At 40.1% G+C, this 16,644-nt stretch overlaps 1 protein-coding gene across 3 annotated transcripts in view; it reads right to left on the minus strand.

Moving 5' to 3' along the window:
• Window positions 1–16,644, minus strand: part of CACNA2D1 (calcium voltage-gated channel auxiliary subunit alpha2delta 1) — a 659,278-nt gene that overhangs the window by 14,258 nt on the left and 628,376 nt on the right. For all 3 annotated transcript variants that reach the window (XM_037889245.2, XM_037889243.2, XM_043552428.1), the window contains 8 exons: window positions 15,196–15,234; window positions 12,511–12,582; window positions 10,804–10,956; window positions 10,660–10,712; window positions 7,446–7,501; window positions 7,185–7,314; window positions 5,325–5,437; window positions 266–348 (listed from right to left, as the gene is read on the minus strand). In XM_037889245.2, coding sequence (XP_037745173.1) covers window positions 266–348; window positions 5,325–5,437; window positions 7,185–7,314; window positions 7,446–7,501; window positions 10,660–10,712; window positions 10,804–10,956; window positions 12,511–12,582; window positions 15,196–15,234 — 699 coding nt within the window. The remainder of the gene's footprint in view (window positions 1–265; window positions 349–5,324; window positions 5,438–7,184; window positions 7,315–7,445; window positions 7,502–10,659; window positions 10,713–10,803; window positions 10,957–12,510; window positions 12,583–15,195; window positions 15,235–16,644) is intronic.

A 16,644-nucleotide genomic window follows, 5' to 3' on the forward strand; every position in this document is an offset into this window, starting at 1 on the left:
TGCCAGGAATCATATGTGAAAGTGCAGTGTTTACAAGAAAGGCAGATAAGAAAGCAGCTGTTAATTTTATGTTAATCATGGAACATTTGAAATAAAGAGACTATGGTTCAGAGCAAACAGTATGTTTAATGAGAGATAGGTTACGTCATAAGATGTCAGGTACACTAAAACACAGGTTTTATTGTTGTTCTGAAACATCTCCTATAACTGCTTTTACCTGGAAAGACACTATCTGAGTCTTAACACCTGAAGAGTTCAACCTTACCCGGTCATCTTTATCAAAGCAGACATCAGGCCCCTTTCTGTATCTGGGTTGCTTCACCATTTCACAAGGATTTGGCCCTTCATCTGATCTTCGGCTAAGGAATGTAACATTCTTTTCCCATGTACAAGACATTAGCAGCAGCACCAGCGTTTTGGTTTTATTTTTACGATGACAAGCAGTGTAAGTGATGTCAAATACTTATGGCCTCCTCCGGGACACATACTTCGCCAGCTACGGCTTTGTGAGGATGTTGCTTGCATCACATTAACCGCCCATTGTTACTGTTGTCTATTAAAGAAAACGGCATTAATAGAAACCAAATGTGCTTTGTTTTGACTTTAGCAAGGCTTTTGATACTGCCTCCCATGATCTTCTCATAAACAAACTAGGGACATGCAACCTAGATGGAGCTACTATAAGGTGGGTGCATAATTGGCTAGAAAACTGTTCCCTGAGAGTCGTTATCAGTGACTCACAGTCAAGCTAGAAGGGCATAGCGAGTGGGGTCCCACAGGGATCAGTTCTGCGTCCAGTTCTGTTCAATAGGCTTCATCAATCATTTAGATAATGGCATAGAGAGTACACTTTTAAAGTTTGTGGATGATACCAAGTTGGGAGAGGTTGCAAGGAGGATTAGATTAAAATTCAAAATGAGCTGGACAAACTGGAGAAATGATCTGAAGTAACTAGGATGAAATTCAATAAGGAAAAATGCAAAGTACTCCACTTAGGAAGGAACAATCAGTTGCATTCAAAATGGGAAATGACTGCCTAGGAAGGAGTACTGTGGAATGGGATCTGGGGGTCATAGTGGATCATAAGGTAAATATGAGTGAACAGTGTAACACTGTTGCAAAAGAAAGAAACATCATTTGGAGATGTATTAGCAGGAGTGTTGTAAGCAAGACACAAGAAGGAATTATTACACTCTACTCCATGCTGATTAGGCTTCAACTGGAGTATTGTGTCCACCTCTGGCCACTACATTTCAGAAAAGATGTGGACAAACTGGAGAAAGTCCAGAGAAGAGCAACAAAAATGATTAAAGGTCTAGAAAACATGATCTGTGAGGGAAGATTGAAAACATTGGGTTTGTTTAGTCTGGAAAAGAGAAGACTGTCAGAGGACATGATATCAGTTTTCCAGTATATAAAAGGTTGTTTTAAGGAGGAGGGAGAAAAATTATTCTCCTGAACCTCTGAAGATAGGACAAGAAGCAATGGTCTTAAATTGTAGCAAAAGAGGTTTCGGTTGGACATTAGGAAAAACTTCCTAACTGTTGGAGTGGTTAAGCACTGGAATAAATTGCCTCGGGAGGTTGTGGAATCTCCATCATTGGAGATTTTTAAGAGCAGGTTAGACAAACACCTTTCAGGGATGGTCTAGATAATACTTAGTCCTGACATGAGTGCACTAGACTGGATTAGATGACCTCTTTAGGTCTTTTCCAGTACTACGATTCTATGACTTATAGGATAACCTTCCAGTGCTCCTAACCAAGATAATAAAGATACACACGGCAAGACTGTATGGGAAAAACAGCCAATCTAAAACCAGAATGCTTTACTACAGCTATAGGAGGGCTTCTCCCATCACTATAGTTAATCCATCTCTCCAAAAGGTGGTAGCTAGATCAACAGAAGAATTCTTGTCTCCACAGTGGCTTAGGTTGGCTTAACTATGTCTCTCAAAGGTGTGGATTTTCAGATCCCTGAGACACATAGCTATGGCAATGTAAATTTTCAGTGTAGACCAGCCCACAGTAAGGGACAAGGATTTTCTTAGGGTTTCAGCTTTAGAGCGCAAGGGCAAACAGATGAAATGGCATACTCAGGGTCACTCGTCAGATCAATGGCAGAAACAGGAATAGGACTCAGGTCTTCTGAAACCTGGGTATGCCCCATCCACTGAGTCATTCTGCCTCCATTCTGGGACAATTCTATACCCTGATGCAAGCCCCCTGGACACACCATGGATGAACTGGATCTTGAGGTTAATATTTCACTTTTGCAACTGTAACACTTGTGCATTAAGTTTCTCATAACTTTCTACAGTCTCTATCTGAAATTTTCCATCTAATCTAGAGGTTTTTTTAAAACAACTAATGCTTTACAACCTTTTAGGGCTTTTACAGATTTTATCTGAGCTAACTTGCACTCAGGGTATTCCATTTACACAATTAAAGCAAATGTTACTGTCACCACATTCAAGTCAATCGCGCTGTCCCAATGCAAGGCACAATCCAGTTTACTGTATTCAAGAGGTAAAATGGCATGGGATTTGGTCCTAAGCCTAAAATGTTAAAAAATAAATAAATGAAAAGACAACATACGGTCAATTTCTTCCCTAATTTACATCTTAGCAGTATCCACCCATCCACTGATGCCATGGTGGTTTATATGTGATGAGATTTATGTCATGCGAGAAAGGAGAGTTAGAAACAGGGATGATAACTTAAAAGGCCATCAACATTAGCATATCCCTACCAGACAGCAGGAAGCGGAACCTAATAAACACCTACAGATGAACAGCACTTAAAGGTCATCCTTCCCATCTGTGTGTTGTCATGCTACATCTGCACTTCACAATGGGCCCTGGTTATGAAAAAGAAAGCTTGACTTACTGCAGCTCAGGTGAAGAATACATATAGCAATTCATTTAGTGAAAAATTAGCCTAGCCAGCTGGTCAAGCTTTCATCTACTGCCCCGAGCCCTGTGAAGTAAAATGCCCCATGGGAAAGTTACACCGTTTCTTATTAAACTTGCTTTATTTTGTGCAGCAGGCCCTGTACATAACCTGTAGACAGTACCCGTAGTTAATCAAACTGACATGGAGCCAAGCCGGTCAGAGTAGCAGCCTACATTTACAGTGCCAGAGATGCTGCTTCCACTGATGTAACCTCCCTTTCACCTCAAGTGCAGACAGAATTCCTGTGTCGTAATTAATGTGATACTTAATGTATCGCTTTTGCCGAGGGATTTCCATCATCTCCACCATAAGCAGCTTTATCATCAGGTACAAGAGCAGCAGTGCTTTTCTAGGGATTTGCAAATCTCTCCTCATAGGTCTCCTTGCATGTCAGGAATATGTATTTCTGGCCACACTATTTTTCTACTGTCGGGGTTAATCGGTCAGATTCTGGCCCCCTCCTCAACACCTTAACGCCACTTCATAAGGGCATAAGGGCCAAAAAGAGTGTAAGGAGAATTACCCTGGCACAGTATATGCTGCCCTGTGGTGCTCCTGTCGCTATGGCATATGGGATATGTTTACCAGGGTTGGAGATGAGAAGGAGTAGCTAGAGTCCGGAGCAGCCCACAGACAGCAGGGGGAGAGCTGCCCTCATTTAGAACAGTGTGCTGGAGGGAACTTGTGCAAAGTGCTCTATATTAGAGCCCTGCGTGGGACAATTTTTTAAATCTCATTCCCATCCCATCCCGCAATACCCAGTCCCAGCTGCTACTGCATTGCTTCTTTCATTTTTATCCTGCTCCCACCTGGAAAAAGCCTTAGATCCTGAAAATCCCACAAGATAGACAGATTCCCCCTTGCTACTAAAAAACCAAACCAAACCAACAAAAAGACGATTGGTTAATATAATATATATGTATAAATGGAATCAGACACAACTTTTACCATTAAAAGAGTAAAACAAATCTTACTTAAATGATATAAAAATACTTTAACTCCTGTTATAAGAGACATCAAATCTCTTTTCTATCCTTTGCTCAAACTTAAGTATTAAAACCTTTACTTAAAAAAAAAAAAGAAAAGAAAAACTTGCTTTACATTGCTGAAATTCTATTCATGACACACCAAAGAGAGATTTGGTGTTTTTCACAAATTACCGCAGTCTAGTATTTTTGCCCACCCTATCCTGCCACGAAGTACATTTTACCTGCTATTATGGAAGCTGGTCCTGCGGGAGTTGTGGGATCCCAGTCCCGTTGCAGGGCTCTGCTGTGTACTCTGCTTGTATTCCCTGCTCTGTGGCCTCCTGCAGTCTATGAAGAAGTCCCCTGGGTGGCAAACAGAGGTACTGCAGCCTCCATGGCCAGAACAGCTCCAGCCCCAGCAGAAAGACCTCCTGGCAGCAGGTGCTCCTGCGCCCTGCAGTATGTCAGCCACACTAGACAGATGTTACATTTATTGGTGGGGCCTGGTCCTATTACCCCTGTCTTGGGCTGTGCCTTCTGGCTTGCGCGTCTCAGCAGAGGCATTTCGCTTTACCCTGTCCGCTCTACTCAGAATGGCTGCAGACCCCAGAGCACCCAATACACGTGAACAGGGACTTTTCACTTTTTACTCTCTCACCGTGGTGAGGGGAGGGAAACTAGCATGTGATTCATACTTAATAGTCTTCAGCACCATGAGGGATAGCTCAGTGGTTTGAGCATTGGCCTGCTAAACCCAGGGTTGTGAGTTCAATCCTTGAGGGGGACCATTTAGGGCTCTGGGGCAAAAATTGGGGATTGGTCCTGCTTTGAGCAGGGGGTTGGGCTAGATGACTTCCCGAGGTCCCTTCCAACCCTGATATTCTATGACCTCAGAAAGCATGTAATTGTTAAGCTCTGGCCTCTCCCCTTCTATTTCTTCAGGTCAGTCACCAAGTTGTGTGACAAACTGAGGGGCTTGGGATGCACCTTCTGGTCCGCTGCAGAAGGGCCTGGTTCCTGCAAGTTCACCAATAGCAGGATACTATGACAACAGGCCATTATATACTTCAGTGATAGCTGCCCTGACCTACTGATAAGTCATTCCAGTGCATGGGCTTCAGGAGATTTTGCCTGGTAACACAGTCTGGGAACAGGTATTAAGAGCAGCATATCAAATACATCTACATAAAAATTGATAACACTTTGAAATGATTCCTTTTTAGTCCATGCTATGTTTTGTTGTATACAAAATGTATTTGATAACCATCTGCTGACTCAGATACTACAGTGATGTGTGTCACAGAAATGTATATAAATAGGCCATATTTCTCCAAATCTTGTTCTAATATTTGGCCAACAAACATCAGTTTATACCACTAGAAGTTCTGACTTTAAAGGATACCCGGCTTTTCTGCTTGCATCAATGGCTTTGGGTCACAGGAGTGGCACATCTTTTGGCTGTCACTAATTATAAATACTAGATTGGTGTGTGAAACTTTTTCTGCATGATAAAGTCTGAAAAAGAAACACAACTCTAGTTAAACAAAGCGAACAGTATATCTTCTGGGGCTTTTCACGTTCACTAATGAGATCACAGGTAACACAACTTTATAGATTGAACTAGACTGGTATACAAGGGACAGCTGGTCTTTTTTAAGAATAGCAAGGACCATTCAAGGGGAAATTTTGTAATCTTTATTGACAGGACTGTTGTTCTGCATTAGAGCAGATGCTGTGATTAAAAAATGGAAAAAGGGCAAGGGTGATGTTACACCACTAAGCACTTATAAATCCACAAAGAGCCTTTTCAGTTAGAATATAATGTATTTGAATATATCACATCTCTAGTCGATACAGTGTATCTTAGATACTATAGTTAAGAGTATTTATGCACTTTCATGGCTTATTTTCAGGTGTTTATACTGTATATTTAGACAGCTAGATGGATGGATAGATAGATTAAATAACCATCCAAGTGAGCTGAGAAATAATGTAAAACTCATAAACAAAGAGAATATTTTCTAATTGCTGAAGAAAAGCTTTTGTGTTGTTCTTAAAGTAGACAGCTATTTATTTGTAATTGGCTTCCTGACCCATTTTTGCGCACATCTAACAAAACCAGGCAAAATGTATCCTTTGGTATAAGTGGACAAAACTTCATTGCCTTCAGTGGAGTTTATGCCAATGGCTAAATTTGACCCAACAGCTCCTTCAGGTCATCTGTAACTTTACTAATGACTCATTCGCACTAGTTGGCCATTTTAGGGGCCCAAACATCTCTTCTGATTAAATCAGTGAAAGATAATCTCTGAGGATGGCTCTGTTTCTGCCCATAGCAGCACCATTCTACCCTTTATGGAATTCCGTATTTGACCCTGTGCTGTGATTGTGTCCAATTCCTTGTGTCTACTTTGCTGGACTGAAATCCCCTATGAAACATTTTCTAGGTGTTCTTCAAGGCTTGGCTGTTTATAATGGTTCTGTTGTCTCCAACACTTTCAGGAATGTGCTATAACACATCCTAAATGTCCTCTCTTTTACCCATTTGTAGCTTAATGTTTGTTTAAGGATTTTAAACTGAGTTATCACAAATCTGTCTACACAGAGATCTTCAAATGGCTCCTAGTTTTTTAGAACATGTTAATTCTATGGTCATTTTTAAAGTCTTTCACTTTAGAAAATCTATCAATCTAATAACTTAGCATGGAAGAAACTTTCAAGTCTCACAAAACTATACTGAGATTGTAACATCTTTAATGAAAGCAGCAGCAGCACTATTGGACAACTCAAGGCAAAATATGAAGAAGCTGATCAACCCTTTAACATTATCTGCATTTAAATTGATAATGGGATGCACAAAAAACCCCTCAGTTCTGAATATCTGTGATAGAACTCAAGAATTTCAATTAATAAATTAGAAAAAATACAGTGAAAAATATAGGAATAAAATATATTAAACACCAATTATCCTATTAAAATATACATGGAGACAGTCCCATAAAACAGAACAACACAACTTGGAGTAAAATAATTCTGTGCACTGTTATTACTGTTTCAGTATACACTAATACGCACATATACGTTCTGTCATGTATGTACTACACTACACACATGTATATCTTTATCCTTCTTACATACAGGTGATAAGGTTATGACACAGTATAGTTTATCCTTCATACAGTAATGTAATTACCTACTTCTAAGATAAATATGGACAAAAAAGGCTCCTCTTTTCATTTTCTATTCAAAGTTGAAAATTTACCTGGAACAGTTTATACAGTCTACGATCCCACTGAAGGATTTATCGTCATTTTCAAAGAAATACTGAGTTTGCTCAGTAATGCAGCTCTGTTTGGATAGGGCAGCAGTGTAGTCGTCATCATCTGCTTCCGCTGAGAAGAAAGAAAAAACAGAAACATTTTCAACTCATATAGTGGAGTGAGCAGAATTCGGCTGGTACCTGCATTCTTATCTTCTAGTTCATTCAAAGTTCACCCTTTAACAAACCTGAGTAGTGACTTACCTGCCTCAAGGAAACGTGGAAAAGTCAGGCCCAAAAACAGCTGTTGCAAGATAGACCTGAGCACAGAAAAAATAATTTTGTTAATGAAATAGTTATTTCCCTCTCCTTTAAACATAGCTTTGCTAATATGGGAGCCCTGATTATTTATAGGAGACCCTAAGTACCACTGGGATAAAAATAATTGTTAATAAAAACAGCAACAACATAACTTAATTGCACTTATACCAACTAATATGAATGTGTTTCTTTAATATCTTACATTTTGTCAGTCACCCTCTTCTTCCCCTTCAGCTACTGTCCCACATTATCTTTTTACTTGACAATCAATATTCAGTGCCCCTCTTACCCATAATTCAGCTAGCAGAGATGCTGAAGACCAGTTTAATTGTTATCCTTTAAGACTCCACAGAATGAGAAACAGGAATCCTGAGATTACTCTCGTATTTAAACCAACTAGAATGCCTTAAATGACAATAGCCACACATAGCTCTAAGGGGCTTCCGGCACTTTCCACTGATTAAGCCTCACAACCCTCCTGTGAGGCAGATAAACGCTGGAGTATTCTAACCATTTCATACAAAAGTCATCTCTGTGCCAGAAACTTGCATTTCTATCTCCACTTCTGCACTTCAGCTTATGCCTGTCATTTCTTCCTCGATGCTGTGAAAAAATTAAGCTTAACACAGATAACGTTAAGCTCTTATTTTTCTGTGTTCATGCCCACATCACTCCTATTTCAATTATTGCAACCTCCTCCTCTCTGGTTCATCTGTCATCCACAATGCCCAACCCCTCCTACTGGAACCACGACAATTAGATTCCTTCTCTCATCATTCCCTCTCTTTGAATCCCTCCCCCAGCTCCTTCTTCATTAACTTTAAACTTCTTGTCCTCACCTTGCAAGCCCTACTTCTGCCATCAGATCTGTCCTGGTCTATTATTGTGGCACCGTACTCCCCCATACGTTCTACTACTCATAAATGCCAGTCTTGATGAACCTTTAATCTACTTCCTCCACAGCCTCATATATTTTTTAGAAAATATATCTGCCGTTTATTTTCGTGGCTAGGGCTCTGCAATACTGCATCAAACACTGGGTTTGTTTACATAACATCAGGACTGGGATGTTGTTGCATGGGCTGTGTGCTCATCTGCAGGGATGAAGAGAAACCTCATGTTATTCAACAGTGACTCCGCTGGCTGACCAGGAAGGGAAGTCCCCATCAAGCCCTTTTTTTAGCTTGAAAGAAAGTGATAATGGAATTCACTGAGGATGAGAAAGAGAGAAAGCCTGAAAAAATGGGAAAGAGCCTCAACGTTCCCAGAGTGCAGGGGACAGAAGATATTTATTTAATTGATTCCTCATGCTCCCCACATAAGCTTTGAAAATTGTCACTCATTATCCTATTCCAAATTTTTGCCCGAAACATAACAGTTATCCCTAACCCAGCTTCTTCTATTTCTCTGCATTTGCTTTTACTAGTTGCCTTGCTGAAATGCACTCTGATCAGCCCTTTCTATTCCACTTCCCTAATGGCCCCTCAGCCTGCTTGTGGCCTAGATTCCATTTCAAAAATTTCCAGTGAAAGCACTTTCTTGTGGTGCTTTCAGTTGAAACTCTGTGGAAAACAAGACCCATGTCTAAATTGAGTCCAGACCTCTGAGATTGATTTGAACACTGATAGCCCAAATTTCTCTGTTTGAGCAGAGCTTAGGTTTCGTCCCTGGATCATTTCCCATCTCTGGTTTTTGAGCTTCATTTTTGTTCCAGAAAACAAAGATCTTAACTGTTCCTGTTAACTCAATGTAACCAATAATAAAAACAAATATCCAAAGCCTTCATAGTGCCATCTGTGAGAGAACTACTCTCTATATATTTGTTCAGCTGTGATATATTGCAATGCTTACCTCCAAATAGTGTAAATTACCTACTATTGTGCTACAGAATATGCACCACAAAACTTTATCATGAAGGACAGATATTTTCAGAGGGTAAAATTCACAGCAGTGCAGAAGGCCTGCCTGACGCCCACCATACCACTTAAGTCCCAATTAAATCTTTGCCGCATGGTTTTGGTATCACAGGGGTGCTTAATCTGTACATGGCTGAAGTTCATTATATATGCATTATGAAACTACCAAAACAATTTTTGTGGCTATTGCTAATTACTGCATGGATTTAAATCCAAAATGAGACAACTCTGTGGTGTGGAGTTTTAGAACAGTTTTGAGATTTATTTGGTATTGTGTTTAGCTAAAGATAGTAACCATTAAAACAGTTAAAAGGTGAAATCCTGACTCCACTGAAGTCAATCCCAAAATTCTCACTGAGTTCAACAGAACCAGGATTTCACCCAATAGTTCTAAAAGTTACAATTGACTGCCGTTCCCTCTTCCCTGTTCTATGACAGTCTCTAAGGTATATGTTGCTGGAACATTACCCAAAGTTCTTTTTGTTCTTGCAGATGAAGTATAGTTTTGTTGTTTAAACTGAGCAAAGGAAAAAAAATGGAAACAAGCTGTTATACTATATTGTTTTATGTGGCTTCTTCCTTGAAACAGTATCACTAGTTTATAGTATCTTTGATAAAAAGACAATGAACAAAACCAATTGACTTTTTCAATGAGCAACTTTCAGTACGTTATACTACCAAACAATGCATTTTAATGGCATCTGGTGTTCTGAAATAGGACTTGCTTATGTTTTCAAATAGACGCTCTTATGTGCCTAACAAAATGGTTCACTGACACCTCAAAAACCGACTCTTTCTCAACCTTCTTGCTTAATCATGCACTTGAAAAAGAACAATATAGTGCACTGAATTATGAATCGAACAAGTCCATCTGAAAGCTGCATGCCAGCAACCTAGATTAAAGGTGATTCAACACAAACCAATGCCTGCGTCTACGCATGCTCAATGTAGACCGAGAACAGAGAATTACAGAGTCTGAGAAGTCTCATTTTCATTGAAGATCAATAAAATGAACTTTCCAAAGAGTCTGGGAAGATTACTAAAAATGTTCACTGTATGAGGCTGGAGAAGTAATACCAGCCCTTAAGATTCCAGAACAGCTCCTAGGAATTCAAGAGTCTGTTATTATCATACATAGACACTACAGAAAGAAGAGACTAACTGTTACCAAATACATTTTCTTTTTACTGAATTGTTAATTATGACGTTGGTATAAACATTACCAGCATATCTGAACTTACCAGGCAGCTGCAGAGGCCCACCATCCGACATGCAAAATATCCGCTACTGTAGGCTACAAAATGAAGTATAAAGATTGCACCATTAGTACAAGCGTCAGCACATAGGTAAGGGGGATGCTGGTAACTTGGCAAGAGGATACTGACCACGTATGCAGAACGAAGACCAGCTCCTTGCTTTGGTTCTTCTTCAGGATCACAAACAGACTGATAGTCGTAAGACTTGTTAAAGGCATATAAGGACATGTTAATGAGGTTTCGCATCAGGTCAGGGTCAATCTCACCAAAGAATCGTCCAATCTGGTGCAGAAAATTGTAAAAAAGATGAGTTTAAACACTTCTAAGCTGATGTCACATGATAAATAATATATATGTAATTTACATATACTGAACAATGCTGTTGAATTCAAAGAAGGTATAAATCCTATCATTCTTACTGTGGGATATATGGTGATAAATTATAAAAGTCTTTCTTTTTATATTCATTTTGCATTTACTTTACATTCTCTAAAATAATAAATTGTTTTCAGACCTACTCAGGCAACACTCTAAACGACTTCAGGGGAAGTTTGGCCTGATTTACAGCTGCATGATTTGGTTCATTGTTATTATAAAACCCATAAGAGACTCATTTTTCAAAGGGGCATCAACTATTTCCATATCTACTATTTCCATATCTACTTAGAGTGTTTAGGTTTTTTCCCTATGAACCAATGACTGCACGTGCAATATTTTAGGTGCAAATTCCAAGGCCATTTTTGAATGTTCGACTCTTGATGTGATTAGATGGTAACTTGCGTTTCCCCCTAATGTTTGTACTCATTCCACCAACAGTTACCCCAATCTGTTCACATGCTATCTCAGTATCTCCTATATGGTGCTTACCTCTTTTTTCTAGGTGGAAAAAGGTAGAACCAACCAAAAGATGCTTCTGTGGCATATTTACGACTTTACCATGTAATTCCTGAATTCTGTCTCTGAGGAGAAGTAGGCTGCTGCACCCCACCGCACAGGAGCCACCATCTTCTCCAGAAATCAAAACTTCCCATGCTCAGGCTTTCCAGCTGACCTGGGATCTTACCTTTCATTACATAACTGACTATAGTTGTCTCTCATCAAACAACAGCTATTGCACTGCAATGTTGCACTGTGATGTCTTAACACCAAGACACAAAGATGGTGATGATAATATGTTGAATTCTCATGATATAGATTCTTTATGCAATAATTCTTCAGTGTAACAATTAGATTTGATAGAAAATTTTTCATAGGAACTTTTTTTTTTTATTAAAAATGGCTTTTTGATTAAATGGACATTTTTAACAACTGAAAACCAAAATATTTTGTTGTTTTACCGAAGCTCTAAAAGATACTGGAAAAAATTGAATTTTTTCATAGAAAAATATAACATCTTCATGTTCTCATACATTAACACAGAATAATTCTGTGCTCCAGGCACTTACACTACATTATCCTTATGCTTCAAGCAGTCTGTCTCAGGGAAACAGTGCAAACTCTTCATCCCATTTCTTATGCACTCCCTTAAATCACTATAACCAGAGCCACATTAGTGCAGGCCTAGACATGTCAAGTCACTAGTAAGACAGTGATAAAAGCTAGCAAATTATATGAAATTTGAGATTTGCAAATTTTCTTTGTGGTTCGGACATGAGTCTGTGATTCACCACCTCAAAATCTGATAACTGTGATTTAAATAAATGAAATGAGGTCAATGAACAGCCGCACTCTGTGTTTATGTAGTGAACTTAGGTTTTAATGATAAAACTCTCTCTATCTTAATGGAGAAGTGAGTCAATCTCATCTTTAAATGCATGAATTTAAAAACACATATACCTGTTTGGTATATTCCTCCTGATTTGACATCAAAAGAAATCCACCATCATCAAGAACAACACAATCCAGGTGCTACCACAAGGAAAAAAAAAGTATATTTTTCAGGAAAGATACAGAAAATGGTTCTCTTTCCAAGCAGCCAGACACAATCCCTGAGAAAAGGCTGACGTTCAGCATTTCAGATACATCTTAGAATCAATACGACCAGGACTGGAGTGTCCCTTTTCAAAAGAAATCAGCTTGGCAACAAAGAATCTGCACGTTTAACATAGTTTCCAACTCTCAAGACCTAGAGGTTTCATGTAAAACAATAGTTTTTGGAGAACTTCACACACTCATTGTTCCTTTGCTCTAGTAACTTGACCCTATTGTTTCACCCATTAACACCTGAGGAAGGTGTTTTCTGACTTCATACCTGGTATTTAGAAAGTATAAGTAGGGGAGATTATGTTCAGGACTCTAGGACATGAGGCCAATGGCCCTGAATCCATAAGTGTTGTAAAATTTGGAGCAAGGAACGCGCTTGTGGCTTAATTTTATGTAACTTGTTCTTGTAAATTATTTGATCAGGATACTTAACTAGCCCTAAGAGTGCTACGTCCTTACAAAATCACTTCATACATGGATCAGAGCTCAGATAAAGGGATTGAAACTTTTGATTTGGTCTTAGCTCACGCTTAGAGATGATTTGATTTGTAGCTTTTAGTGGTAGGAGTCTTCTAAAACAGCAAACCTGGGCTTGCTGCCTATAATTATTTTCACATTATTTATTTTATTTTGCTCTTTTTTTTTCACCCCCTTCAGGTGATGAACCCCTTTTTCTCCATCTAAGGCACCTGTTCCACATAGAGCTAAGAGCCCACTTTCTCTGGTGCTGTCCCAGTGCCATGGGTGGATTCCTGCAGGTGCCAGGTGCTGGGGGCAGAAAGGCCATTGATTAACTATAGAGCAGCGTTTCTCAAACTGGGGTTTGCAAACCCCTAGGGGTCCCCAAGGGTACTGCGGGGGTCCGCAGGCCCTGCTGATCAACTCCTGCCCCTCTCCCTCAACTTCTCCTCCTCCCTCCAAGTGCCTCCTGCATGCTGGGGAACAGCTGTTGAGCGGTGTGCAGGAGACACTGGGAGGAAGGGGGAGGAGCCAGAAGGAGGTGGGGAAGAGGAGGGGCAAGGGTGGAGTGGCGGTGGGCAGAGGTGAGGTGGGGTGGGGCCTTGGGGGAAGGGGGGTTGAGTGGGGGCGAGACCTGGGGCTGAGCGGGGCGTTTGGGGATCCTCGGGTTGCTAAAGTTTGAGAACCACTGCTATGTAGAGCATACACTGATCTTCCTGTGGCCTGAGGATGTGGTGCTGCTGCCTTGGCCTGACAATTAGCCATAGGTCCCACACCCAACAGTCATTCTCCCAACCCCACAAAAGAACTCACAGAGGCCCTGATTGAGGAAGATGCTTAAGCACAAAAGAGAATTAGGAGTTCCTGACAACATTAGGGCTCCTGAAGCTGTAAAATCATCACCCATCAGTGCTTCTAGGGCCATGTGCCCCCAAATCCTGGCTCAGCAAGGGATGGAGGGAAGAAAGGCAGGGGAAAGCTTAGTATCCCCACATGCTGGAGGGTGCTGTGTGCATTATGGTGGATTTAAGGTTATCATCTGTCTCTTTCCCTCAAATTATTTGATAATACAGAATCCAAACTAGGCAGCAATATTAATATAACATGAATGTGTAACAGCAACAGATCCCGGTCGCCAGGATTGAACCTGAGACCTCTGAAGTTTAGTGCATGAGCCTCTACTGCAGTGGTGGGCCCGCGAGGCTTCTCGCAGCTCCCATTGGCTGGGAACGGTGAACCGCGGCCACTGGGAGCTGCGGGCGGCTGTTCCTGTGGACAGGCAATGTAAACAAACTGTCTTGCGGCCCACTAGTGGATTAACCATAACGGGCTGCTTGTGGCTCACAGGCTGAAGGTTGCCCACCACTGCTCTACTGCATGAGCTAAAAGCCACATGGCTCTTAGCTAAGGCTGTAGCAGACTCATTAATCTCTAAGTGGTCTTGGTGCCACTAGAGGGGACAGAGCACCACACCTCAGGAGGTGTGTTGGTTACACATGCGCAACATAGGCTTCCCTGCCTTCCCGCCCACTAAAACATACAGGAGGTCTGTGAAAGAAATACAATAAGACAGAGGAGAAACTAATTATGATCTAATATTCACTAGGTGAAACATTGTGCATCTGTTCTTGCTTTCCACCTTTTCACAGTCTCTCTCCTCAATTTCTCTTATCCCCCCCCCCCTCTTTTTTGCTCCTTCTCCTTTCTCTTCACCTCTTTCTTTGAAAAGCTTCTCCATCTTTTCTCTCACCTTCTTTTTCACGACTGCCCCATTTTCTACTGCTCGCTCCCATATTATGTTCTTTCTTCTTCTTTGTTCCCCTTTAGTTCTTATAGTCTCATTTCAATGATTCCCTTGCCTATCACTTCATTTCATTCTCTCACACTAGCATCTCCCTCAGAATCCTCACCTCTCTCTTCCTAGACACAAAAGATTGTCAACTCTCTGCTAACACTGCTTCTGTTTTTAACCTTCAGAAAGTAATTGGGTAGAACAGCGGTCTCAAGTTTTGATGGACCCAAAGAACAAAGGGGACCCTTCCCTCTCTGCCAGGTCTTTATTATTAGGTTTATTCTTACCATACTGCCTCTTTCACAGCCACAAAGTTCACTGTTGCACTGGAAAACAGAAGGATAATGATCTTTAGGGAATGGTTTCTTAGAAAGTCTGTACTATTACATGATATTCATTAACTCATAAGTATAAACAGTTGGATTCAAGACAAACCCAGGTGTTTTTTATGTCCATCTTTGTCTGTGTGCCTGGCTGTCTACTGAAGGGTTTTATACTGCTACCCATTACCACGGTATTTGAGTGCATTGCACTTGTCTCTGGGGGGTCAAAACTCTGCTCAGGGTAGATTTATTTATTTATAGATTTTATTAATTCCCTCTTTGTTTCTTTTGGTTGATAATGGTTCTATATATATAAGGGCTGCTGATTAACCACAGTTAACTCACGTGATTAACTCAAAAAAAGTAATCACGATTAATCGCACTGTAAAAACAATAGAATACCAATTGAAATTTATTAAATATTTTTGGATGTTTTTCTACATTTTCAAACATATTGATTTCTATTACAACATGGAATACAAAGTGTAAAGTGCTCACTTTATATTATTATTTATATTACAAATTTGTACTGTAAAAATGCTAAAAGAAACAGTATTTTTCAATTCACCTCATAAAAGTACTGTAGTGCAATCTCTTTATCGTGAAAGTGTACATACAAATGTAGATTTTTTTGTTACGTAACTGTACTGAAAAACAAAACAATGTAAAACTTTAGAGCTACAAGTCCACTCAGTCCTTCCTCTTGTTCAGCCAGTTGCTAAGACAAACAAGTTTGTTTACATTTAAAGGAGACACTGCTGACTGCTTCTTATTTACAATGTCACCTGAAAGTGAGAACAGGCATTGCAAGGTATTTATGTGCCAGATATGCTAAACATTCCTATGCCCCTTCATGCTTCAGACACCATTCCAGAGGACATGCTTCCATGCTGATGATGCTTGTTAAAAAAAGAATGCATTAATTAAATTTATGACTGAACTCCTTGGGTGAGAATTGTTTGTCTCCTGTTCTGTTTTACCTGCATTTGACCATATATTTCATGTTATAGCAGTCTCAGATGATGACCCAACACATGTTTGTTTTAAGAACACTTTCACAGCAGATTTGACAAAATGCAAAGAAGGTACCAATGTGAGATTTCTAAAAATAGCTACAGCACTCAACCCAAGGTTTAAGAATCTGAAGTGCCTTCAAAATCTGAGAGGGATGAGGTGTGGAGCATGCTTTCCGAAGTCTTAAAAGAACAATACTCAGATGCGGAAACTACAGAACCAGAACTACAGAAAAAGAAAATCAACCTTCTGCTGGTGACATCTGACTCAGATGCTGAAAATGAACATGCATCGGTCCACTTTGCTTTGGATTCAGAGTAGCAGCTGTGTTAGTCTGTATCCGCAAAAAGAAAAGGAGGACTTGTGGCACCTTAGAGACTAACAAATTTATTTGAGCAT

This window comes from Chelonia mydas, chromosome 1, assembly GCF_015237465.2.
Source record: "Chelonia mydas isolate rCheMyd1 chromosome 1, rCheMyd1.pri.v2, whole genome shotgun sequence".
Lineage (NCBI taxonomy): Eukaryota > Metazoa > Chordata > Testudines > Cheloniidae > Chelonia > Chelonia mydas.